The 27,118-nt window shown below is 45.6% G+C and overlaps 1 protein-coding gene and 2 long non-coding RNA genes across 7 annotated transcripts; 2 read left to right on the forward strand and 1 right to left on the reverse strand.

The window, feature by feature from the left end:
* The first annotated feature begins 1,798 nt into the window (after positions 1-1,798).
* Positions 1,799-10,059, forward strand: LOC138242837 (uncharacterized). 4 transcript variants are annotated; one of them, XM_069198413.1, is made up of 10 exons: positions 1,799-2,098; positions 5,156-5,185; positions 6,283-6,336; positions 6,696-6,806; positions 7,042-7,104; positions 7,222-7,284; positions 8,584-8,640; positions 9,054-9,116; positions 9,421-9,483; positions 9,970-10,024. In XM_069198413.1, the coding sequence occupies exons 1-10, from the start codon at positions 1,999-2,001 to the stop codon at positions 9,978-9,980; spliced, it is 615 nt and encodes a 204-aa protein (XP_069054514.1). In that variant the 5' UTR covers positions 1,799-1,998; the 3' UTR covers positions 9,981-10,024. The 4 variants fall into 4 exon arrangements, with proteins under 4 accessions (XP_069054514.1, XP_069054516.1, XP_069054513.1 ...); XM_069198415.1 differs by lacking the exon at positions 9,421-9,483 and having other exon boundaries at positions 9,970-10,059; XM_069198412.1 differs by lacking the exon at positions 9,970-10,024 and having other exon boundaries at positions 9,054-9,503.
* LOC138242883 (uncharacterized) lies at positions 9,998-27,118 on the reverse strand. Of its 2 annotated transcripts, none has more exons than XR_011191753.1 (6): positions 26,965-27,118; positions 25,955-26,022; positions 22,432-22,516; positions 15,834-16,001; positions 10,893-10,970; positions 9,998-10,076 (listed from the first exon to the last, which is right to left on the reverse strand). It is a non-coding gene; the product is annotated as an uncharacterized lncRNA (long non-coding RNA). The 2 variants fall into 2 exon arrangements; XR_011191752.1 differs by lacking the exon at positions 26,965-27,118 and adding an exon at positions 26,539-26,563.
* On the forward strand, positions 16,878-17,838 carry LOC138242937 (uncharacterized). Its single transcript, XR_011191816.1, has 3 exons — positions 16,878-17,079; positions 17,357-17,459; positions 17,565-17,838. It is a non-coding gene; the product is annotated as an uncharacterized lncRNA (long non-coding RNA).

Below are 27,118 nucleotides of genomic sequence, written 5' to 3' on the forward strand. Positions count from 1 at the left end.
TCAGTGTGGGACACTACCTTCAGACTAATGAGACTCAGTTCCTTCAGTCTGTCAATGTGGGACACTTCCTTCAGACTGAAGAGACTCAGTTCCTGCAGCCTCTCAGTGTGGGACTCTCCCTTCAGACTGGAGACTGTGTTCCTTCAGGCTGTCAGTGTGGGACATTCCCTTCAGACTAAAGAGACTCAGTTCCTGCAGCCTCTCAGTGTGGGATTCTCCCTTCAGACTGAAGAGACTGTGTTCCTCCAGGCTGTCAGTGTGGGACATTCCCTTCAGAATAAAGAGACTCAGTTCCTGCAGCCTGTCAGTGTGGGACACTACCTTCAGACTAATGAGACTCAGTTCCTTCAGTCTGTCAATGTGGGACACTCCCTTCAGACTGAAGAGACTCAGTTCCTGCAGCCTCTCAGTGTGGGACTCTCCCTTCAGACTGAAGAGACTTTGTTCCTCCAGGCTGTCAGTGTGGGACATTCCCTTCAGAATAAAGAGACTCAGTTCCTGCAGCCTGTCAGTGTGGGACACTACCTTCAGACTAATGAGACTCAGTTCCTTCAGTCTTCAGTCTGTCAATATGGGACACTCCCTTCAGACTGAAGAGACTCAGTTCCTTCAGTCTGTCAGGGAGGGACACTCCCTTCAGACTAAAGAGACAGTTCCTGCAGCCTGTCAATGTGGGACACTCCCTTCAGACTGAAGAGACTCAGTTCCCGCAGCCTGTCAGTGTGGGACACTCCCTTCGGACAAAAGAGTCTCAGTTCCTGTATCCTGTCAGTGTGGGACACTCCCTTCAGACTAAAGAGACTCAGTTTCTTCAGTCTGTCAATGTGGGACACTCCCTTCAGACTGAAAAGACTCAGTTCATGCAGCCTGTCAATGTGGGACACTCCCTTCAGACCAAAGAGACTCAGTCCCTCCAGGCTGTCAGTGTGGGAAACTCCCTTCAGACTAAAAAGACTCAGTTCCTGCAGCCTGTCAGTGTGGGACACTACCTTCAGACTAAAGAGACTCAGTTCCTGGAGCCTGTCAGTGTGGGACACTACCTTCAGACTAATGAGACTCAGTTCCTGCAGCCTCTCAGTGTGGGACTCTCCCTTCGGACAAAAGAGTCTCAGTTCCTGTATCCTGTCAGTGTGGGACACTCCCTTCAGACTAAAGAGACTCAGTTTCTTCAGTCTGTCAGAGTGGGACACTTTCTTCGGACAAAAGAGACTCAGTTCCTGCATCCTGTCAATGTGGGACACTCCCTTCAGACTAAAGAGACTCAGTTCCTGCAGCCTGTCAGTGTGGGACACTACCTTCAGACTAATTACACTCAGTTCCTTCAGTCTTTCAATGTGGGACACTGCCTTCAGACTGAAGAGACTCAGTTCCTTCAGTCTGTCAGGGTGGAACACTACCTTTGGACTAAAGAGACTCAGTTCCTTCAGTCTGTCAGGGTGAGACACTCCCTTCAGACTAAAGAGACTCAGTTCCTGCAGCCTGTCAATGTGGGACTCTCCTTCAGACTGAAGAGACTCGGTTCCTGCATCCTGTCAGTGTGGGACACTCCCTTCAGACTAAAGAGACTCAGTTCCTTTAACCTGTCATTTGTCTTCAACCCTGGTACGTATCTGGTTGCTTTTCTCTGGACTGATTCCAAAGCTGCAATAAACATTGCTTTGTTTAAATACAACACATCTAGATAAGTACTGAACACAGTTCATACAGTGAGGCTCAACTGGACTCGACTTGGGGTTTGTAAGCCAGTTATTCATGGGTCAGTTCCTGCTTAAAGTGTAAATACAGAGCAATTAAATGTCTCCAAATCTTGATTTTCAGTTATTTTTTTTCACTCATTTTTGCTGGGAGGAGACACAAGTTTCTGAAACTACTCGCAGGAAACCGAGCGACATGTCACCCCCCCCCATCCCTCCAGCATAGCAGCGGGGGTTCAAATAGCTGTGTTGCTCACACCCGCGCCTGTGTGAGTGTGACACAGCTGGTCTCTGCAGAGACGCCATGGGACTCCGAGCCTGCCTCTTCATCTCCCTGCTCCTCCTGCTGCTGCTCCCTCTGAACCGCGTGGGGGAAGTCACCGGATGCTCAGGCGACTCCACAGGTGAGCGAGCTCCGTCTTCCCATCCTCTTTCCATCACCTTCCATAACCTGGCCCCCAGCACACTACAGAGTCCCAGAGCGTTCTACACACATACTGTACGTGCATTTCGACAAACACATCCAGCAGATGTTTGGAGATATTTGGGTGTTCTGTTTTGTTACGTTTCTGTGTGTAAAACACAGCTGCTGGGAGGCAGGACAAAAATCGTAGAAATGAAAGTATTACTGTAGTGTAAATGTTCATATCCATAGTTCTCCACAGACATACGATATGTACATGTACTGTACACAGATCACGTAGGGAGCTGCGTCAGCATGCGTAGGCTGCAAAGCAACAAGTAGAGGTTATACATGTACGTACATATCATATGTGTGCCGAGATCTATGTATATGAACAAGTACAGGTTTATTCCACGCTGAAAAGAGAAGAAAAAAAGAAGTTTATATGATGAAATGTTGTTTTTCTTCTCTTTTCAGCGTGGAATAAACCTGTAGTTGTTCATATACATAGATCTTGGCACACATACGATGTGTAAATAGGTCTATAATTTATACATACTGTGCATCACACCTTTCAGAGAGCTCAGCAGCCGAAACAGTGGGTTTTTTCTTTCTGCTGATCTCTATATGACTTTACTGGTCTCTTAAACACCAGTGCATTTAATTTCATCTCCCTGTCCCAGTACTGTCGCTTTCCACTGTGTATGTACGTACAGTATACACATAGATACAGAGGATAGGAACCAGATAATTTACTGTAGGAGCTGCACCACAGACAGAATATCTACATATTGCACATGTTTTATATCTTAACATATTCTGTAATTCCAGCTTCAAAGCTAAATATCTGGTTCTCAAAAACTGAAAAGGATTATGAAGCAGCAGCAATTGGAAGAAAAGCATCAAAAGCATCGACGTTAGTAGAGAAATGGAGCTTTTCTTCAGGTTAATATGACGCAGTAAGAGCAATCACTCTGGTAGAGCAGATGCAACCCGCTATCTTGTTTGGAATTAGCAGTGTTAACTCAAGGACACATCTACAACAAACTACTTCCCTTGTTAACTGGTTAATTACTTCTGCAAATACATCATTTGTATTAATTGTTTTTGTCCTCTGATAAACACCAATGGAAAATATAAGCCTTTCTGGTTATAGTGTGGAGCACCACACCCCTTAGATAAGATCATAAGATAAGATCACTTTATTGGCCATATAAAGTTTCTTGCATTAGGAAATTGTCTTTTTGCAGACCCCAGCTTGCTCTCCATGAGACACACAGGCACACAGACAGGGAGAGAAGCTGGGGGTCAGAGCACAGGGTCAGCCATTTATACAGCGCCCCTGGAGCACTTGGGGTTAAGGGCTGTGCTCGGGGGCCCAACAGAGTAGGATTCCTCTGCCGGCTGTGGGATTCTGTGGCAACCTTCCAGCCACAGGCACAGATCCTTAGCCACAGAGCCACCACACCGCCCCTTTGTTTAAAGAAGTGTCAGTTGGCCCATCTGGCCTGTGTGACAGCTCATGGCCAATTGGGCTGAGAGAAGCCAGGGTATTGGCTTCAACAGCATGGCTGGGCAGCTTGTTCCACACCCCCACCACCCTTTGTGTGCAGAAGAGCCTCCTGTCCTCACTGGAGGATCTCATCCAGCTGTGTCTTCAGAGAAGCCAGGGTATCGGCTTCAACAACATGGACTGGGCAGCTTGTTCCTCACTCCTCTCCACACGAGCATTTTCTAATTTATCTGACATTCAAAATTCACCTCTTCCTTACACGAACATACAAAAAACATTGCCGGCAATTGCAAGATTGCAAGGAAGCCTTTTTTTTACCGTTTCTATTTTCTCTGCTCTTGTCGATCGTATCTATCTGGCTCTTGTAACTCCAAGAGGAAATCGACAAACGGCTTTTTAAAAAGCCACAGAAACCCAACAGGAAGCTGCTGCACTAAATATGCAGTCAGAACTGTGGGGGTGTGTGTGTGGGTGTATATATCCCTCTAAACAGTAGGAAAAAATACGTATTGCAAAAATATACAGGTACATTCACAAATAAAAAAGAACATCTCTGAAAACCTAAAATAGGTTCCAGCTGACCCCTGTATTAACTGAACCAGGGACACAGACCCCCGGACTGACTGGACCAGAGTCACAGTCCCCTGGACTGACTGGACCAGGGACACAGAGCCCTGGACTAACTGAATCAGGGACACAGACCCCTGGACTAACTGGACCAGGGACACAGACCCCTGGACCAACTGATCCAGAGTCACAGTCCCCTGGACTGACTGGACCAGGGACACAGAGCCCTGGACTAACTGAATCAGGGACACAGACCCCTGGACTAACTGGACTAGAGTCACAGACCCCTGTATTAACTGGACCAGAGACACAGACCCCTGGACTGACTGGATCAGGGACACAGACCCCTGGACTGACTGGACCAGGGACACAGATCCCTGGACTGACTGGATCAGGGACACAGATCCCTGGACTGACTGGACCAGAGTCACAGACCCCTGTATTAACTGGACCAGAGACACAGACCCCTGGACTGACTAGACCAGGGACACAGAACCCTGGACTAACTGGACCAGAGTCACAGACCCCTGCATTAACTGGACCAGAGACACAGACCCCTGGACTAACTGGACCAGGGACACAGACCCCTGGACTGACTGGATCAGGGACACAGATCCCTGGACTGACTGGACCAGAGTCACAGACCCCTGTATTAACTGGACCAGAGACACAGACCCCTGGACTGACTAGACCAGGGACATAGAACCCTGGACTGACTGGATCAGGGACACAGACCCCTGGACTAACTGGACCAGAGTCACAGACCCTTGTATTAACTGGACCAGAGACACAGACCCCTGGACCAACTGGATCAGGGACACAGCGGACAGTAATGATCCATCTTTCCATTCCCCTGCTTCTTCTCTTTCCCTTCTTTCGCTCATTTCCATTTTGCTACACACTGGTTAAAGGGTGAGCAGGGGCTGAGGTAGCCATGCTGGTTTTGCAGTGTCTCATCAAACTCTGTTTCTTTTTCAGACTTTAATAAAAGCAGCACTGATTGTTCAGGTGAGAAAGTATATAACTACATTAAGGGTCTCCAGCCTCTATATAAATTAAATATAAATATATGTTGTCTGCATGCTCGTAATGACACAGTACGGAACAACAGGTCACGCTGTTCACGCTCGAACTGACACTGTACTGAACAACAGGACTCGCTGTTCACACTCGTATTGACACTGTACAGAACAACAGGACTCGCTGTTCACACTCGTATTGACACTGTACAGAACAATAGGACTCACTGTTCACACTCGTATTGACACTGTTCACACTCGTATTGATACTGTACTGAACAGGACTCACTGTTCACACTCATATTGACACTGTACTGAACAACAGGACTCGCTGTTCACACTCGTGTTGACACTGTACTGAACAACAGGACTCGCTGTTCACACTCGTACTGACACTGTTCACACTCATATTGACACAGTACTGAACAACAGGACTCGCTGTTCACACTCGTATTGACACTGTACTGAACAACAGGACTCGCTGTTCACACTCGTATTGACACTGTACTGAACAACATGACTCACTGTTCACACTCGTATTGACACTGTACTGAACAACAGGACTCACTGTTCACACTCGTATTGACACAGTACTGAACAACAGGACTCACTGTTCACACTCATATTGACACTGTACTGAACAACAGGACTCGCTGTTCACACTCGTGTTGACACTGTACTGAACAACAGGACTCGCTGTTCACACTCGTATTGACACTGTAATGAACAACAGGACTCGCTCTTCACACTCATACTGACACTGTTCACACTCATATTGACACAGTACTGAACAACAGGACTCGCTGTTCACACTCGTATTGACACTGTACTGAACAACAGGACTCAATGTTCACACTCGTATTGACACTGTACAGAACAATAGGACACCACACAGCTGCCAGCGCACCTCACCGTACGGTGAGAAAGTATATCATTTTATTAAGGGTCCCCAGCCTCTATATAAATGAGGAATAAAAGATACGTTGTTTGCACATTGGTTAAAGGGGACAGAAAGGATGCCAATGTCAATTCCGCCCCCTGGTGTCTGGAGCTGGTGCCGGACCAACCTCTTTTATTCATTCCCAGACTCAACAACATGCAGCACCACTGCTACAGAGTCTTTTGCTCCTCCAAGTCCCAGTGAGTATGGCTGGAATACCACTTCAAGGGTGTGCCCTTGGGACACTGGATATCCTCTGAATATTGGGTGTGCACTGGGAACACTGGGTATCCTGTGAACACTGGGTGTGCTCTGGGAACACTGGGTATCCTGTGAACCCTGGTTTGCAATGGGAACACTGGGTATCCTCTGAGCACTGGGTGTGTAATGTGAACACGAGGAGTGCTCTGGGCACCCCGTGAACATGAGGAGTGCTCTGGGTACCCTGTGAAAACTAGGAGTGCAGTGGGAATACTGGGAGTGCACTGTAACAGCCTCCAGTGTACACTCCTCTGCACGTGTCTGAATTATCTCAGCACGCTCTCTGGTGTGTCTACAGAGGAGAGGCAAATGAACTGGGCTGCGATGTGGTCTTCACTAGGAGTCCTACTGATGTGCTGTGTGCTCGTGCTGGGGATCCTGTGCCACAGAAAGAGAAGGAGACCCAGAGGTAGGATCCACTCATCTCTCCATTCCCCCGCCCATGCTCTGGAGATTAATCATCTATAACAGGGGTCCAGGGGTCCCCCCCCACACACCCACATCTCTAAGTCTTCATTCCAGCTGAACTCTGAATCTCCAGTCCTAACTGATGACATCATTCAGGGGTCCCCAATTCTGGTTCTAGGGGACCCCCAGCCACACCTTTACAGATACTCACCCTGTCCGTTCTCCTCTCTCTGCAGACAGTCAGACAAAGCCAGAGCCTTTCTATGAAGTCATCAAGGACACAGGAGCTAGAGCAAGCCGTGAGTACAGGGAGTACGTGAGCAAGTTTGGTTCAGTTAGCAAACCAGCGGTCCACGATCTGCATTCAACTAATTTAAAAACTGCGGTCTCTCATCATGTGTTTTGAGTTTTTTCAGAATGCCTGGAGAAAACGGATTCCGATTACTGCCTGGCGCAAACTCCACTCCCAGCCGGTAACGGTGAGATCCGAGACCTTTTAGAACAGTACTTGTAAATATGTCCCTTCTATCGTCATCAGAAGTATAAAGTGGCTCTGAGGGTTTTTAAAAAAATTGTGCCTTTTCCTTCCAACCATTGAAACACTGTGTTCCCTTGGTGGTACCAACCAGGAAACAGTGTAGTGAGAGGATGAGCACTTAATGTCGAACTGGTTTCCTTGTGGAACACCTCCAGACACAGGAGACATCGAGAGAGGGAAAGGGAGCTAGGATAAGACCATCCAGAGACGGGTCAGTTTTACTCCAGTGATGATGAGCTGTCACAGCAGTGATCCTGCTCAGCAGGAGGAGGAGCCACAGGTTCGGACAGTCAGACAGGTTGAGGCGGGGCTCCACTGAGATTGTGTTTGAGATTATGACAGAAGGCCCCTGGAGGGGCCCCTCAGGAGATTTCCCAGTGTGTCTTGTTCAGACTGCACCAGTTCCTCCTGTGACTTCACAGCAGGGAGCTCTCAGTTGACCCGAGAGAGCGCAGTAAGCTCCCCCTGGTGGCTTGGACCCGTTCCTAGTCCAGTGCCTCCCGAACCCAAGGAGCAGCTGCCTGCTGGTAGGCCTCGGTGGCGTGCTGTGACCGCATGCAGTTCGGGCCGTGGGTTCGAGGCCCCCGATGTAGACGCTACTGTTGTAACCTCCTGTTGTGGCTCCAGTCTGCCCAGCTGGAGAAGTGGGGACCAGTAATGCTGGAGGGGTGGAACTGGTGAGGTGAGGTAGGTTCTGCAAAGGCCCGGCATCCCATCTGGGAGGGTGGATAGATCACATCTGGAAACCAGGATGAGCACTGGGGCTGAGGAGCATTTGCTCGGGGCTCAAATGACTGATGGGTTGTGGGTTCGAGCCCCAGCTGCTGTCGGCAGGGGTGGAAACCAGGAGTGGCAGTGGTAGAGGTGGCCGTGTTCAACTGTGTGCTCAGGTCAATGTCAATCATGGTGAAGCTCTTCACCCAGTGACACTGACTTTGTCTTTTCCTGCAGTGGAGCAGGTAAAGCTTTATTCCTGTGCTGAAAGGACAAGAAAAGAGACACAAAGTTTCGGCCGTGGAGTCTTCTTCGGGTGTGTGTAGCCAACACGTTGTGTCTCTTTTCTTCTCTTTTCAGCGTGGAATAATCCTTTACCTGCTCCTCTGCAGCCTACGCAAGCTGACACAGCTCCCTCATTTCTTTACCTGCCGGTCTTCATCTACACTTACCGTAATCACAAGGAGTCAGAGTAACGGTGACACTTTCCCCTGGGTTCAAACACTGTCGCTTGTTTCTTCAACAGAACGCCAAATGAACGACTACTACTCTCTGGCCAAGCCTCCGGGGGCAGACGGCAAAGGTGAGGTTCCGGTCTGCTGAGACACGAACTCCGGCAGACCAGAGTGTCAATACGAGTGTGAACAGTGAGTCCTGTTGTTCTGTACAGTGTCAATACGAGTGTGAACAGTGAGTCCTGTTGTTCAGTACAGTGTCAATACGAGTGTGAACAGTGTCAATACAAGTGTGAACAGTGAGTCCTGTTGTTCAGTACAGTGTCAATACGAGTGAGAACAGTGTCAGTACGAGTGTAAACAATGAGTCCTGTTGTTCAGTACAGTGTCAATACAAGTGTGAAATGTAAGTCCTGTTGATCTGTACAGTGTCAATATGACTGTGAACAGTGAGTCCTGTTCTGTACAGTGTTAACACACCGAGATCACTGTTGCTCTGCACAGTGTTAATGGTTGAGAACATGTGTTTTATTCTTTGCAGAATTAACACAGACAGATACTGCTGTTGAATTCTCCACATTCAACAAATCCCAAGCTGCACAAAGTGAGGACCTTTTACTTATACCTATAAAACTAGCAGAAATTTTAAAACATAACTTCTTGTTGCTCTGTCCAGTTTTAACACAAATGTGAACAAGTGTAATAAGAGTGAGTCCTGCTGTTGTGTACAGCGTCAATACGAGTGTGAAAAGTGAGTCCTGTTGTTCAGTACAGTGTCAATACAAGTGTGAACAGTGAGTCCTGTCGTTCTGTACAGTTAATGTAAGTGTTGTTTAAGTGTTAGTATAAGCGATGACCTGTATAGTATAAGTTAACGTAAGTGTTGACCTGTATCCTGTTCTTTACAGACATCACACAACCAAACAGTGATGTTGAGTACGCCACCATCAACAAACCGAGAGCAGCACAAAGTTAGGACTTTTTTAACTGTTAACCACAGTATAAAACCTGCAGAAGTAATGAGAATGAAACAACACTGATAGTGAAAAAGAGATTTTGTACAATACACATTCTAGTCAGATTTAAATACCCAGAGATCTGACTGTTGAAGTAGTAAAAAAATGAAATATCTTTTTTCTGCATACAGGTTTTCTAAAAACTGAAGAAAGGTTAAAAACAAGAGAAGGTTTTTCGTTTTTTTCAACACTGTCTGGTAGTTAGTGATTAATTGATCCCATGATTTAATCCAGCTGTGTATGGAGAGAAGCCAGGGTATCAGCTTCAACAACATAGCTGGGCAGCTTGTTCTATACACACCCCACCCTTTGTGTAAAGAAGTCTCCCATTCTTGGTTTTATTTCACTGTTCACTATAGGAGAAGAATTCCAAAAGGTGCACAAATGCTCTGGAGCATTTTTCACAGTGTGAGACTTCTCTGTGTGTCTCCCTGAACACAGAGTCTGACTGAAGGGTCACTGACCTGCAGGAATGGGAGAAAACCAACCTGGAACAATTCTTCCACGCCAGCGAAATTCTGGACCTCGTGTGCTTGGAAGTCATTAATCTGCCAAAGAAATAGCAACGTCAAATAACTCAGTCAGCGAGTTCAACCGACACGTCTTTCTTTCCATCTCTGTGTGTCCAATCTTTTTACAACCCGTCTCCTATCAATCCCACTGTATTTCATTTACTCTTCCTCACTCTGTCTCCCGTCCAGTTGTGTCTACTTAAAACTGAGGGATTCTCTGTGATCTCCTCTCTCTCGCTGTGTCTCCTGTCCTGTGTGTTTATATGTTTGTTACTGAGGTATTTCCTGTGATCTCCTATCTCTTATTGTGTCTCCTGTTTTTCAGTGTTTTAATCCTTTTAAATAATTTAGTTCATTCCTCTCTCATTCACTGTGACTCCTATACATTCTGTGTTCAGTTCCTATGACTTGCCTCTTGCATCAGCGTTAGCGATATAATGCATATATTTAATTTATAATTATTTATGTGTAACCTTGATAGTTTGATCTTAGCTACAGTTAGCATAGATGACAAAATATATTTTAATTAAAAGGATGATGAGCTCAACATCTGTGCATGTACAGTATAATTAACTGAAACATACAGAACATCCTGCTTTAGCTAGTCTCTCGCTGGCGGGATCGCTTATCGGAGAGTCCACATCTCAAGGAGATTCTGCAGACTGGACACTGTAGGACTGGCACTGTGGGAGGGTGGTACTGTATTTCTGCCTGAACGCTGGAAATCACTCAGGATTTCCAGAGAGACTCCTGTAGCCTTAAAGCATCACAATCACAGGCCTCAGCATTGCAACTGTATAATATCAAACACCCAAACACCCTGAGGCGAGGCCGACCGGTCTGAAGTATTACTTGTAAACACAAGGCACAAGGGAACCTGACTTTATCAGGAGGCCACTTAGTGGAGAGGTGGGGCGAACAGTCAGTTTTCTGGGGAGAAAAAAAAACAAGACCAAGAATTAAGCGTACTGAAAGGATCATGGTGTGAAAATCTGGCCGAACCCACTTGGCTGAGGAGGAGGAGTGACCAGGGGACAGCTGCACAGGTAGAGACGGGGTGGAGGAGGGATGCGAGGGAGAGAGGGGGATCACGTGCAGTATTCACAGTGTTTCAGGAGAGGAGTCAGGAGTGAATGCTAAAATACTGACAACTGCCGAGTCTGATTGAACTTGGCTGTTGCCATTCCTCCCGAACTTTCATCACAAACTCCTGTCTTCCTGTGGTGTCTCTCAGGAAGCTACCATGTTTCATTGGCTAATAAGGCCCCTCTGTAGTTGAGATCCCTGTTATACCCATCTAGAAACATGCAATCAACATGTTATTAATGGAGCAATAGTTACAACGTTATTTCACACCTCTAACCCTGCACTAGGGGGCGAGCCTCAGGCTCGGGCCAGGACGAGAGGTGGGTTATGTTACAGTCATGCTTTCTACCCCTTATACTGAGCTCAGAAATAGAACAAGCAGACATCTCATAAGCAAATCGCTCCACATACTGTATAAGTAAGGCTACTTGTCTAGACAAAGCTCAACAAAAATAACAGATTCACATCCGAAATATCATAAAAATGCAAAAACCACATGCTTGTAATGCAAACGTACTTGAATAAGGAAAAACTGTTTTAAGATAAGATCAACTTTATTTGATGTCCTGTCCCCCTAGTGAAAACTTTTTATGGACACACATTGCTTCGGCTAATCTGAATACATCACAAAATATTACACATCACCTAAATTACACATTACGTAGTTTGTTACAAAGTAAGCCGTTACTGACACAGATTTATTTACCCTGTTTAAATAGATAAGGGAACATGAATATTAGCATCAATTTGATCTACATCTGGGAACCCTAAAATGTTTTCCAGAGAGGAGAAGTTGATATTCAGAATTGAGAATATGAAAGTTATCTGATATCATTTTTTTCTGCTGTCCAATCGAGGATTGTTCAAAAAGTATCTGCAAGGATACAGTACAGTAGGCTATCATAATACTCATTACATTTTTTCTAAGTATATATGCAGGATTTGAAATGTATATGCACTAAACCTCACGTTCCAACTACAAGAATACTGTGTATATTTCTTTAAGATAAACTGTAATACTTATTACTGTCATTCCCCACGACATTCTTAAGGCAACTGTTCATACTTTGGGGGGGGGGGGGGGTCTCTATGTTTCTACTATTTTGGAATTTTGTTCAAGATCAAATTCGGTATGGATTAATGAGTTACAAGCAAGTCAGCCATTTACAGAGTCATTCCCACAAAGGGCATTCAAACAAAGCAACAGCAATACAATAAACCTGACAGGAGCTACTTTAACACTCCACACTCTATCACACTTCAATTCTCTCAACAGACAGTTCGGGCAGAGCAGGAATTTCAGTTTTTCAGCCAAGAGACAGATAAAGTGGACGACCGCAGCTACTGTCTGCGACGCAGTGTGGGGTGAATGATACAGGGAGTAAAAACCTTTCAGATGAGCTGTGATCACAGGTTTGGAATACAAAGGAAACAAAACCGGAAATTAGACAATCTAACCACCCAGCAAACACAGCTGAATGGATAAGAATACCTGTAACTTAATAATCAAATATAAGGTAACGATACGACAAATCACAGGAGAAAATATATCAAATAATGAGAAAACAGGAATATAACAGTAGAGCAGATATATGATATGTAAATAGACAAAAGGAAAGATCAACACATAAGGCCCCAAATCAGAGTTTTTCCATTGAAGATATTCTGGGCTGCCCGGTCACCCCTACAGCAGACGTACTCACACAGCTGTGCACTTTCATAATGTCCTATCACTACTATCAGCTGCTGCCAGTGACTGTGCAGGGTGCCGGGAGCCATACAGGGTGTAAAGACCTTTCAGACAAGCTGTGCTCAAAGGATAGGAACGCAGTGTGTTCTGAAAGACACCAGATGGCGGCCAGAGGGCACCAGCTGTGAGCTCTTGGGGAGACTCCATTCACCCCACATCTGTTCTGCAGCGAAAAAAGAGGGTGACGCTCCCTCTGGTAGGGAAACAGGCACTCAGTGCTCATACTGTAACTTGTTCTGTGTGGTGGGAATATGTTCCTATAGTCTATAGGCGATGTAAAGGAAGTTGTAACCCCTCTGTCCCCTCTTCCGAACGGAAACAAGGAGAAGGGAACCAGAAAGAGTAACTGAAAGAGTTCTGGCTGAATTTATGTTGGATTGAACTTGTAAAGCAGGAGGTGTTTCTGCCAGGGTGGAGCCACTGTTAGGAACAGCACACTGCCCAGTCTCATCCCATTTATAATAATAATACTTTAACAACTCTAAAAGTGGCTTCTCAAAGTGAGTCTCAGTAAGAAAACAATATAAAAAGATAGGAGAAACCAGATGTAGTACAATTAAATTCAAGGGATTAGAAGTGTAATAGAAAATGGAAGGGAGCAGACAGAGGGATCAACCAATGAAAAAGCTTTTCTGAAGACCCAGGCATTGAGTTAATGTGCAAGTTCTCAGGCAAGGTGACTCTCTGATGTCCTTCCTGCACTGTTCCCACTGAAACCCCCTGACAGACACAGGCAGGAGAGCGGAAAAAGACCCATATGCGTAGCGGCGAGACAGGAAAAAGGCCCGGGCTCCTTAGTGCAAAGAGTTCAGGAGTGCCGTATAGATACCTATGCCCTCAGGTAGCGGACGTGGGGCGACCTGGGGCTAGACGGGTCTCAGGACATCCGAACGTCCATGCTAAGCGAGGGCAGAGTGCAAGACCCGGAAATATATAGCCCAAGGGAAAGAGAGGGACTGGAAGGACAGCAGGCAGGGAACTAGGGACAGGACAGAGAAGGAGCGCCCTCTGGCTACAGAGGGCGTGACACACATCACACAAACAGCTCAGCTGGAGAGACGCCCTGACCAACCGACACACAGCACTGAGGAGGTAAGGCTCAGGGCAGAGTGACTCCTCAGTGTAGAGCCTCCTGCTATTGAGACAGTAGCTACCTGCCACTCTGCAAGAGATATAAACTGGTACAAGAGTCTCTAAAATTAACTACAGATCCTCTTCGTCTGAAATATTAACTGCTGAACAGTCAGGCTCCTGTTTGTGTCTGTAGGCAGAGGAGACAGAAGAGGAGAGAGGAGAGAGAGTCAGAGAGAGAGACAGGTTAGAAATGGGTGTGTGAGAGAGAAAGACAGGTTAGAGATGGGGGTGAGAGAGGAGAGAGAGAGACAGGTTAGAGATGGCAGTGAGAGAGGAGAGAGAGGAGAAGATAGAAATATTGGTGTACCTAAAGAGATGGGGCATCTGTTCTTCAGGAGTGTTTTAGCCTCTGTGGTCACTGACTGAAATACTGTCTCTTAATTACTTGAAGAAATTATTTATTTTAACTAAGAGAGATATCAGTATTGTTATTTATTTACTCCCTATGTTGGTTGTTTGTTCACCTATTGTTTTTTTAACAAATGTATTTCCTTCATGAGTTTAGTTATAGAGAACGGACAATCTGTGTTTGTAGGCAAATCAGAGGGAGAGAAAAAAGAAAGACAGGAGACAGACAGAGAGGAGATAGTAAGTGACCAGGAAATTCAGACATCATCAACTACTGTACATTCCAAAACACTGCGTATCAAACCACCAAATCAGGCATCAACAGGGCTATAACAGATTTAAATCACATATTTCAGAAACCAGCCTCAAAATTTAAAATTCAAAAGAATTAATACAAAACGAACTCAAGAAACAAGAGCACAAGAAGAACGGTTTGATACAGAGTGCAGAAACGCTAGAAAACCACTGCGAGAACAATCAAACCAAAAACACAGACAGCCACACAACACAGATATGCACCTCACCTACTTACTGTGAGATGATAAAACACCGCAAACACAACCTGAAGAGGAGAAGAAGCACACACATAACCGGACAGCTCTCGGAAAACCGAGGAATCGATAGATCAAAAAGTTTCTATTAAAAATGGAAGAATTTAAATAAACCAAAACCAGAAGAATTGGCAAGCCAAAATGGATCAATCTGGAAAAACTATTTTAAACATCTCTACTATTAGAAAGAAAACACAGACACATAAGACCAAAACAACATACATGAAAAACTGAGAACTTTCAGATCAGCTATACAAGACCTAGACTCTCTGACCCAGAACAGGGTCAGCAGCAGAGCCTGGCACTGCTGGGGCAGTACTGTCAGACCTGGGCACTGCCAGCCCATCTGGACCCAGAACAGCAGAGCCTGGCACTGCTGGGGCAGTACTGTTAGACCTGGGCACTGCCAGCCCATCTGGACCCAGAACAGCAGAGCCTGGCACTGCTGGGGCAGTACTGTCAGACCTGGGCACTGCCAGCCCATCTGAACCCAGAACAGCAGAGCCTGACACTGCTGGGGCGCTGGACACTGCCAGCCCAATTGGACAAGACCAGAGTCAAGAACATTTCCTTAATGCTATCAGCAGGGAAGACAGGAGAGCAGGATGAGAATGAAGAAATCCACTGTTGGGAATCTCTCCCAGCAGTGCAGAGTCTGGTGTTTTTGAGTGGAAGTGGGGGGTCCTGACAGTTTAAACGGGGATCAGGATCTCGAGAGTATTCCCCAGTCTCCACTGGTGACCGATCCACACCAGCCAGGGGGATCAGTAGCAGCCCAGCAGGGCTGAGTTAATTCAGATCTGACTGAACCCATTAGCGAGACCTGAGCACGCCAGTGACCTGTAGGAACTGTGTCAGACGTGTCTGTGCTGTGTCACGCAGGAGGATTCGAACCCGGAGCCGAGAGAGACGCTGTGTCTTCACCTCTGAGCAGATCTGCTAGGATTGAGAGGAAGGGGCTGGTGTTTCTCTTCCTGGCAGATGAGCCTGTGACTCTGCTCCCAGGTCAGGCAGCAGGGCGCTTGTGCAGGACTGGGGGAGTCCAGCAGCCCCTGGGCACGCGTCTCCAGTCAGCCCCTCAGCTCTCATCCGCTGCAGAGAGAGAGAGTCTCTATTATTCTATTATTCACAGCAGCAGTGTGGGCGTCCAGAGAACCAGACAAAAAAAACACGACCACAACACCAACATGCAGGTGGATGCTGCACATTGGTGATGGTGGAGGGGAGTCCCCATTACCTGTAAAGCGCTTTGAGTGGAGTCCAGAAAAGCGCTATATAAGTGTAAGCAATTATTATTATTATTAAATTTGCATAGATAATCAAGTGCTAAGGATATGGCTGCAGGTATGAATGAGATCTTAGATCTGTTGGTTTTGAAGTTGTGGTGTCGGTATCTGCATTCTGAGGGGAGTAACAGAAATTCGATAAACAAGGGGGGCGAAGGATAGGCACAGATGGGTATTGCTTCACACAAAACACGAGACTGAGAGATGGTGATCAGCACCAAGGGCCCTCTGACACAAGGCTGCCCAGTTCTTCCTCACACTTGGATCCAGCAGATCCAAACACAAGGACCCAGACTTAAATACACAGCCGCTGACACAGAGGTAGAGATCACCCACAGGCAACGAAACCAGTCACGCAGAAACAGGGTCTGGAAATATTCTCCGGCACAAACATTAGGACCAACTACAGAGCTGCTGCTTCTCATCAAGCAGCGAGGACAGCACTGGGCGCGTCTTCCACAGGGATCTGAGCTAGAATCCCTCCCAGTGACCCACCCCGGCTCAGGATGGCTTGGTTTGTATGAGAGGTCAGGAAGAGGGGCTGAGACGAACCGCCTGTGTAAAAACACAGCACAGGAGGACCTGGTTCCCCCAGGTCATTATTGTAAGATGGACAGTGTTCAGTCTGTCTCACTCAGCAGATCCAGCTGCATTGTCAGTGTCACCACACACTCACACACCTCACCTGACCTTTTCACACACTCACACCCCTCACCTGACCTCACTGTTGCCTGTTGCCCCAGACCCACAGAGGAGGAAGGGGAAGAGGACCATCCTGAGGCTGAAGAGCAGACAGCAGATTTGGAATTACACCAAGGAGACTGGGGTTCCCCCAGGAAGGGAGCGTTTCAGACTCCGAGACAGACTGTTCCAGATGTTGAGAGGTGGGTTATAAACTTCCTGTCCTTGATCCTCAGGGATTCAGATCCAGGTCTCATCCAGGGGCTCAGCAGGAGAGACGGAGCAGATCTGCTCTCCGACATGATGTTTCAGAGCTCGAACCCGTGTTGTTTGAATCCAGGGGTGTTAGCGATGTGTCTGAGGTGCACGCCGGTGCTGTGTGAGCTGTCCTACAGTGCAGCAGGCCTGAGTGTTGAGTCACTGAGCACAGCTGTAAGCACACAGCCAGGTGCTCAGCGCTCAGTCCATCTGTGTCTGCAGATGGAGGACCTGCTGGCCCAGCGGGGTCTCCTGGGGAACCACACCCTGCACTGGAGGGAGCAGGCAGACGGACAAGTTTTCTATCCAGCGGAAGAGGGAGGAGGTGAGTCTGAGACCCACTGCCTGAGACAGGACCCTCTGCCTGAGACACGACCTGCTGCCTCAGACAGGACCCGTTGCCTGAGACAGAACCCCCTGCCTTTGACAGGGCCCGCTGCCTGCAACTGGACATGCCGCTTGAAAGAGGACCCTCTGCCTGCGACTGGACATGCTGCCTGAGACAGGGCCCGCTGCCTGAAACAGAACCCCCTGCCTGTTACAGGGCCCGCTGCCTACGACTGGACCTGCTGTCAGGTGTGATTTAGAGAAATAGGTCACAGGCAGCATTGAGATGACTGAACACTGAACCCTAGCACCCTGTGATCAGCTGTGTCAGTACAGTGTGTGTGTGTGTGTGTGTGTGTGTGTGTGTGTGTGTGTGTGTCTGTCCTCTGATGGACTGTTGTCCTGTCCAGGGTGTGTGTTTCTGTGTCTGTGTGTGTCCTCTGAAGGACTGGTGTCCTCTCCAGGGTGTGTGAGTGTGTGTGTCCTGTGATGGACTGCTGTCCTGTCCAGGGTGTGTGCAGAGTGCAGAGGTGAGTTGCATTCAGTGACTGTAGCTGTTAATAATTCACAATGCTGTGGGGTAGTAGCTGTCGTTTAGCCCAGTGGTCAGTGCTTTACAGGTACAGTAGTGCCTGCCAGAGCACAGGGGGAGAGCAGTTTGTTTGTCAGGTTGGTTGGGATTCTGAATGCTAGATCAATCCCACAAGGGCCCATGTCTGACACACCCAAAATGGGAGCTCCCCCCCCTGGCATCGGACACACCCACAGAGAGATGGGACACACACAGTGAGTATGACCCTTTACTAGATAAACCCGCAGTGAGCCAGGGTAGTGGGGGTGTGGAACAAGCTGCCCAGGTGTGTTGTTGAAGCCGATACTCTGGCTTCTTTCCAGACACAGCTGGGTGAGATCCTCCAGTCAGGACAGGAGGTTCTTCTGTACACAGAGGGTAGTGGGGGTGGGGAACAAGCTGCCCAGCCATGTTGTTGAAGCAGATTCTTGCCAAAGAAGCCAAGATGTCAATGAGCCATTAACTACCAATATCCTCTTGTTGGTGGCCTTACTTTTATACTTCAAGCGTTGGATAATTGGAGCGGTCTTCTTTCTAAAGATAATGTAGACTTTGACTGTAGTTTTACTTTTATTGCTTACTAGCAACAGCTGCTTTGAACGCTTGTTAAGGTAAAAGTTTGCTGCACGTCATTTGTTTTCCAATAAAAAGAATTAAAGACAAAACGGGCTTCTCTGTGCTTTGTTTTAGAAAGGCGTTCTTAATTCGGAAGCTTTGAGTGTCGGTTTGCAGGTCTCTCCAGTGGAGAGACCGAGAGCCGCTCTTCCTCGCTCCGAAGCCGAGAAGATTCGGTCCCCTGGGAGATCTGGGCCTCAAAGCCTGCTCTATATTCAAACCTCGGACATGGTCTCCCTGAGATCTCGGTGGTCTTGATCTCCGTGAAGAGAGGGGGCGTGGTTCTCTTGTCCAGACTTCCCAGTCCTGCTGCTCAGAGCTCGGTGGCTGTAGTGTCTCTCCACGTTTCCTAACAGCCATCCAGCCTGCAGAACCGCACACCCAGGGCGCCCAGCTCCTGTCTGAGGGGAACCGGTCCTTCATCCTTCCCCAGGAAAGACAGGTGTGAAGATGACACCCCTAGGATTGCTCCCTGAGTGCAGGCTGGGCTGGAGTCTTGAATTAAAGAGATCCCCTTACTTTATTTAATTGATGTATTCTTTTGATGTTGTATCTCACTTCTGCTGGTCCTATAGGGGCTTATTTTAATGTTTATGTCACAGTAAGGTGAACCCTATGGGCGAGGAATGTTCCTGCCCCGTGTCCAACTACACCACCTAGCAATACAAACGGGGTGCTAGGGCCCCTCTACATGACCACAGGTTCTGTTTATCTCCCAGAATCACCAATGCTCACACAGACCAGCGACAAGTATTTGTATTGTATAAGTGCCCTTTTATTTTATAACAACATTCACATTCATTGTCACTTCATCGAAAAACAGCATTCGCAGCAGCAAAAGGTCCTTCCCAGGGTCATATTGAATACAGAGGGGCAGCAGTCTTCCCTGTAAAATACTGAAGAGGGCCACACAAATGTTTCTACTTAGTCCCTGTAGTCTCTGATGGCCCACTTGAAGGAGAGGAGTATCGCCCAGTCCTATTTCCCCAGTCTCCGTTCCGGTAGTGATAGAAATCCTCTGCAGGCTGTATTACATTCCCCTCAGTTTGAATCGGCTAGCTGTGCCAGTTTCCTTGTTCGTCACCTTCAGGTGTTAAAAGTCTCTGTACAGTACCTCTGTTCCAATGCCAATGTCTCCCGTGGTCGTCAGTTACTGAACCAGTAGTTCCTTGCCTCCAGGTATTAGAAGTCTCTGCACAGTTCCTCTGTGGTCTCACACTCTGAAAAGCTTCTCCCCATCGGGGAATCGAAGCCCGGTCTCCCGCGTGACAGGCGGGGATACTTGCCACTATATTAACGAGGAAGACATCGCTCTCTCCACCGGGGTAAAGTTAGCTTGAAGTTCGAAAACAATTTTGGCACACTTGCAGCGTTTACGCGAAACCTCTTAGAGTTGCGAGAATACTTCCTTTGTGTATAAAATACATTGTGAATGCTTTCTCAGCATTTACTTTTAGTTTTTATTACATTTTTTTGACCAAGCACAAATATTCTTTTGTCCATATCTTCACAATGGAAGCACAGAACGCCTTCAAACCAAATGCATTTTAAAGACCACGACTTGTGGATATTTCCACAGCCTTTACATCAAACTATCAGTGAGCTAATTATCTTTTTTAAAACCTCCAGTTTGTCATTGATGCTTAATTACGCACTAACTGGAACCCGGGGGACCGCTGTGTACAGACGTTCACAATGCGAGAAATACTGTTCAATACGGCTTTGAGCGAAAAACCTGTATATGACCATAGGAAGCAGAACAGCCCTGTCTCCAATTACCCAGACTGTAAGCACGGGAATAAAGCTGTTTGATTTCTGAAACCCTTCCTTTACGCCCTGTTTTCACCCAGGTAAGGGTCAACTATATTGACAATACTACTGACAGCAGGAAGATTAAAATATTCTTTACTCAGCAACTTATTAAAAACAGCTCCCATGATGTTCAAACCGATTTTTTACACAGAACACTGACACAGCTTTGCTTTCTGAATCTCTTTTTCTCGTGCTTTTATTTAGTATGGCACAATGCACTGGGATAGGGGTATTCTGTTCACAAACCATTAGCATTTAAACCACAGCACCCACAATGCTGCAAGTAAGTGTTTTGCACACTAAGCAGGTCCTCTGACTTTTCCCAGCTTTGTTTTGGGTTGTGGAACCTTTCTTTATTTGTTTATGATTTTTTGAAGATACTACAGGTAATACACTGGGATAGGTGGGTCGTCTTCATGGCTCAATAGCATTTCAAATACAACAGCCACAGTCCTGCAACCAGGTGTTTTACACACCAGACAGCTCCCCTAACTTCATACAACCTTGTTTTGAGTTGTGGAACATTTCTTTATTTTTAATGATTTTTTTTTTACTGTAATCAAGTGTTGTGCTAACTAGGCAGGCCTCCTGACCTTTCACAGTCATGCTTTGTTGTGTGCAACTTTAATTATCTTTTTAGTATTTTTTGAACATGGCAACTTCCACCGAGATGGGTGGGGGGTGGGGGTGCTCTTCAATAGCTTTTTCATCTATAAACACAAACGGATGTAACCAAGACACTAAGAACCTGTCACGCAGGGGCTGACTGCTGAGGATAGGGATCCAATGCGGTGCCCTTGGTAGGGTTGGCGCGAGACGCAGGCGTAGTCGGAGTAAACAGGCAGGGGTCCGAGTCCGGGAAGGCGTAGAAGTTGTGTCGGTGTGGATTCAGAAGGCAGAGGCGTAAACGAAGAGACAGTCTGTGGTCAGGATCCGAGAAAGCGTAAAACAGGCGAAGGTACAAAATCGAGTGGCTAAAGCGGTAGTCCGAAAAGCGGGGTCGAGGTCCAGGGGAGAAGTCGTAGTAAGGCAAAGGCGTAGTTAGTAGGTAAGCTCCGGGAGAGAATCTCAATCGTGAGCAATGACCGGGGGACAGATGAGGGTTTAAGTAGAGGACTGATTGACGCGTGCACGTTTGGTATGGGGAGAGCTCGTGGGAATGCGGGAGCGCTTGCCTGCGTGAGGGAGATTCGTGACAGAACCAACAGAATCAACCTGAACTCATAGAAAAACAAGAATGCCCCTGAGACACCTGCACCCCCCTCCTGGACCACTCTGGTATCAACACCCCCAAACCCATCCATTCCAGCTAACAAGACTCAGAATCGGTGCAACCCTGGACCAAGAACTTCCAATCTCTGATGTTACTGTCTCTAAAGTCGGACATCATGTTCTGCGGATGTGCAGTGTGCCTTTTCTCTTGTCGTGTTCAAAATGACTCATTGCATACGCTCCTCACTGTGTGTTCCATACTGCTCCATTATTTCATTCAGATGACCTACGTGGTGTCTGCAGACACATCAGCTGACCTCGACATGATTTGAACACACAACCTTCTGATCTGGAGTCAGAGGCACTACCGTTGCGCCACAAGGTCACTTACAACAAGTGCTTTTAATTCCCCCAAAGAGAAAAATCAGCGTCCCTGAAAAAGATTTTGTTTTCATTCTCTCCTGTGAGAAGCGCCGCTCTTCTGAAGAGGTTTTTATTTTCATAAAAGGAAGTGATAAAAGGACTTGTATTAAGCTAAATCAAGACGATGGAGATGCACTGCCGTTGTTTTTCTGCACATTTCGTTAAAATGAGAAAAAATCACTGGCATTTTTTTGCAGTATTTCTTCTGTCCTGATAAGCAAGATTAGTATTTTATCTTTCAGAAGTTGTATAAATGTCTTGAAGTTCAGAAACAACTTGTTCCAGAAAGGAAATGAACACTTGCTTCAAAGTAAATCAAGACGTATGTCTCTCTTACTGCGTGTGCTCTTATCTGTCCATCTCTCTCTCTCCTCTTCTCTCTGGCAGTCTGTGTAGAGTATCTAAAGGGGATGTAACACCACCTGGCAAAGAAGAAAAATTCTCAGAGGCAGAATAAAAAATCAATATTCTCTTCTCATTCAGATTCACAGTGAAGACTAACACTCAGACTGAAGCTCAACTCCATACTGCTCGCTATCCTCACAATCCAGGACCAGAAAATATTCAGACAATCAGTGCTGCTCCATGAATAATATCAGAACAGCCTGGATTCAAGTCCCATCTCCCCCTTTTCTCCTTCCCCACAGCCTCTTAGAGACGGAGAAGAGCTCCTGGTTCTCCTCTCTGTGAACTGGGCTCAGGGGTCACTGATCTGGCAGCTGTGGGCTCTGTTCCAGGTCAGAAGCAAGAAGTTTCTATTAACCCTTTCCAGGACTTCCAGCCCTTCAGTATTACTTTCTTTACTGTATGTCAGCCTCCCAAAATGTTTATAAATGTTTTATAACACACATGAGTGTGGAATTATCTTATTATTTATATAAAGTATTTATGTAATAAACACCAGTAGTGACACTATGATCAGTATATTGATTCCCGTCTGTGTGTGATTCCATACCAGCCCTGAGATTCAGCTACTCTCACAAATGTCTCACAGACCGTCTTATAAATGTACAATTAGATAAAGTCATGTAACAGTTTTACAGATAATTTAAATAATCAGACAGCAGTATTGGCAGTGGATACATCTCCATATGGGGGAAAGGGACAGTAAAATAGTAAGGAAAATACAAGAGAAGAAACTGAAATATACAGTGCCTTGCGAAAGTATTCGGCCCCCTTGAACTTTTCAACCTTTTGCCACATTTCAGGCTTCAAACATAAAGATATAAATTTTTTATTTTATGTGAAGAATCACCAACAAGTGGGACACAATTGTGAAGTGGAACGAAATCTATTGGATTTTTGAAACTTTTTTAACTAATAAAAAAATGAAAAGTGGGGTGTGCAAAATTATTCGGCCCCCTTGCGTTAATACTTTGTAGAGCCACCTTTTGCCGCGATTACAGCTGCAAGTCGCTTGGGGTATGTCTCTATCAGTTTTGCACATCGAGAGACTGAAATTCTTGCCCATTCTTCCTTGCAAAACAGCTCGAGCTCAGTGAGGTTGGATGGAGAGCGTTTGTGAACAGCAGTTTTCAGCTCTTTCCACAGATTCTCGATTGGATTCAGGTCTGGACTTTGACTTGGCCATTCAAACACCTGGATACGTTTATTTGTGAACCATTTTTTTGTAGATTTTGCTGTATGTTTGGGATCATTGTCTTGTTGGAAGATAAATCTCCGTCCCAGTTTCAGGTCTTTTGCAGACTCCAACAGGTTTTCATCCAGAATGGTCCTGTATTTGGCTGCATCCATCTTCCCCTCAATTTTAACCATCTTCCCTGTCCCTGCTGAAGAAAAGCAGGCCCAAACCATGATGCTGCCACCACCATGTTTGACAGTGGGGATGGTGTGTTGAGGGTGATGAGCTGTGTTGCTTTTACGCCAAACATATCGTTTTGCATTGTGGCCAAAAAGTTCGATTTTGGTTTCATCTGACCAGAGCACCTTCTTCCACATGTTTGGGGTGTCTCCCAGGTGGCTTGTGGCAAACTTTAGACGAGACTTTTTATGGATATCTTTGAGAAATGGCTTTCTTCTTGCCACTCTTCCATAAAGGCCAGATTTGTGCAGTGTAAGACTGATTGTTGTCCTATGGACAGACTCTCCCACCTCAGCTGTAGTTCTCTGCAGTTCATCCAGAGTGATCATGGGCCTCTTGGCTGCATCTCTGATCAGTCTTCTCCTTGTCTGAGCTGAAAGTTTAGAGGGACGGCCAGGTCTTGGTAGATTTGCAGTGGTCTGATACTCCTTCCATTTCAAGATGATCGCTTGCACAGTGCTCCTTGGGATGTTTGAAGCTTGGGAAATCTTTTTGTATCCAAATCCGGCTTTAAACTTCTCCACAACAGTATTACGGACCTGCCTGGTGTGTTCCTTGGTCTTCATGATGCTCTCTGCACTTTCAACAGAACCTTGAGACTATCACAGAGCAGGTGCATTTATACAGAGACTTGATTACACACAGGTGGATTCTATTTATCACCATCAGTCATTTAGGACAACATTGGATCATTCAGAGATCCTCGCTGAACTTCTGGAGTGAGTTTGCTGCACTGAAAGTAAAGGGGCCGAATAATTTTGCACGCCCCACTTTTCATTTTTTTATTAGTTAAAAAAGTTTCAAAAATCCAATAGATTTCGTTCCACTTCACAATTGTGTCCCACTTGTTGGTGATTCTTCACATAAAATAAAAAATTTATATCTTTATGTTTGAAGCCTGAAATGTGGCAAAAGGTTGAAAAGTTCAAGGGGGCCGAATACTTTCGTAAGGCACTGTATATTTCGGTCTTTGACTTTTGAATGCACACCTTACCGGAAATCTTTCTTTACTTACAGACAGCTCAAAAAGTTCTTAAGCAGAAATTGGAGCCCATCTAAAAGTTCCTTTCTGCTAATCACATTTAAGTGTTGACGAAGCATTTTCCTGCCCATCATGTTCTTGATAAGCGGTTTCTCTGTTTTCCTCCTATTGTCATTGTCAGCACAATAAGACAGGAACAATACACAAAAAATAAAAAAGTAGCTGTCAGAAGTGGGATTTAATCCCATGTTTCCATTTGGAGACCAGAACACCCAACCAAGATGAAAGACATCAGTTCTCAAGTCTGACACCTTAGACAACTCAGCCATCCTAACAAGTGATGACAAAACTTGTGCTGAATTCACCAGTAGTTCACTAAACTGAGTTTCTTCCTTGAACAGATTTGCTTGTCTACAGAGTAAATTGCAAAGTCCAGGTGTGCAAAGCTCATGGAGACTTATTCACAAACACTTACTGCTGTAATAAATGTAAAAGCATCTTCCACAAAGTATTAGTTGGGGGAGTTCACACTTATGCAACCAGGGTGTTGTAGGTTTATTAGTTTCAATTTTTCCAAAATTTTTCTCTTGAATTTTGTTGGTGGCAAGGTCACATTAAGGATGGAAAGACATCTGACATGATTTATCTTGATTTCTGGGTTAACATCACAAAAACCTGCAATTTCAATAAGAGTGTGTAGACTTTTTATATCCACTGTACAGTCACTTCCTTTGTTAAGCGCCATGGGGCAACCTAGTTATTGTGAAAGGCGCTATATAAAAATAAATTTAATTTAATTTAATTAATCCAGAGCATCAAGGCACTTTACAAAACATGCATAGAAAAGTAGAGTATAAATTTGTAAAACCTTAGTTTCTGAAGTAACTGCTTGGATAATCCAACTGCCACTGTTGTTACTGCTTCTGCTGCTAATACTACTACTGTTACTACTACTACCACCATGACTTCAGATTCTAATACTTATTCTGATACTAATACTCCTGCTACTATTACTGCTGTCATTACTACTAATAGTGATAAAAACAGGGCACTCACAGATCTGTGGATGTGGGTCTGGACTCTAGAAAGTGGTTCCATTCGCAAACAGCTCTGGACCTCAACACCTGTTGATGGATCACTTCTGTTAGACACACCAGTGGAGCACAAGTCCACCTACACACACACTCACACACACTGACAGACACACATCCAAACACTCACACACAGACACTACACAGACTCACAGACACACACATAGACACTACGAATACTTATAGACACACATCCACACACTCACAAACACAAATTCACACACTGACAGACACCACACACTCCTCACAAACACCACACACTCACAAACACATACACTCATAACTACAAATACACTATAAATAACACTAATACAAATACCAATTATATCGCAACAGTAACACTATCACTAAGACTTACACTATCATCATCACCAACACTGACACAAAATACTACTACACTTATAATACTAATAATAACAGTAATGCTATCACTAAAACTAACATGACTACTAGAGTAAAAAATCTAACCTTATCTATATAATTATCATTAATATTAACAGGAAAACTAGTATTAAAACAATCAGTAGCACTATCATCATTAATACTCACATGAACACTAGCATTAATGTTAAAACTACCGATTGTACTTACACTAATATTAACATGAAGACAATATTAGTATTAGTTGCTATCCGTGACGTCACACCGCTCTTTGTGACGAAGGCGAGACACCTAGCAGTGCACAGTGACTTGGCGCCTGTCGCCGTGGTTACCATACTTATGATTTGTAAACAGTGGAAAAATGCATTTCAGCTTTTACTTACACAAATTTATCAACTTGGAATACAGTTTTTAAGAATTTATCAACTTGGAATATAATTTTTAAGCTCTAGCATACAATTCCTAAACAATCATTTGAATAATAATTCTTTAATTTCTGATTGAACATTATTAACACTAAAGACGCTATTGTAATTGATCGATAGAGGCTGTATTGACTGTTTTCTAGATATTTAAAACAGGGTCAGTACTCACCAATCAGTGAAGTTAATCGATTATTCTACGGTTCTTCAGTTGAATTAATTGGTTGTCGATAGATAAGTGATCAATAAGTCTCCGTGCGCTCCGCGCGCCTCCCGCGGTCTCGCTCTCTGATCCCGGCGCTCTGGCTGGTGTCTGTGACGTCACA

This window comes from Lepisosteus oculatus, chromosome 14 (genome assembly GCF_040954835.1).
Source record: "Lepisosteus oculatus isolate fLepOcu1 chromosome 14, fLepOcu1.hap2, whole genome shotgun sequence".
NCBI lineage: Eukaryota > Metazoa > Chordata > Actinopteri > Semionotiformes > Lepisosteidae > Lepisosteus > Lepisosteus oculatus.

What these genes read in the sequence shown, in the direction of transcription:
- LOC138242837 (XM_069198412.1), top strand. Translation starts at nt 1,999, where the DNA reads ATGGGACTCCGAGCCTGCCTCTTCATCTCCCTGCTCCTCCTGCTGCTG. An exon ending in TCCACTCCCAGCCGGTAACG is followed by an intron (nt 7,285 to 8,583) that starts GTGAGATCCGAG and finishes TTTCTTCAACAG; the next exon opens with AACGCCAAATGAACGACTAC. An exon ending in TCCGGGGGCAGACGGCAAAG is followed by an intron (nt 8,641 to 9,053) that starts GTGAGGTTCCGG and finishes TATTCTTTGCAG; the next exon opens with AATTAACACAGACAGATACT.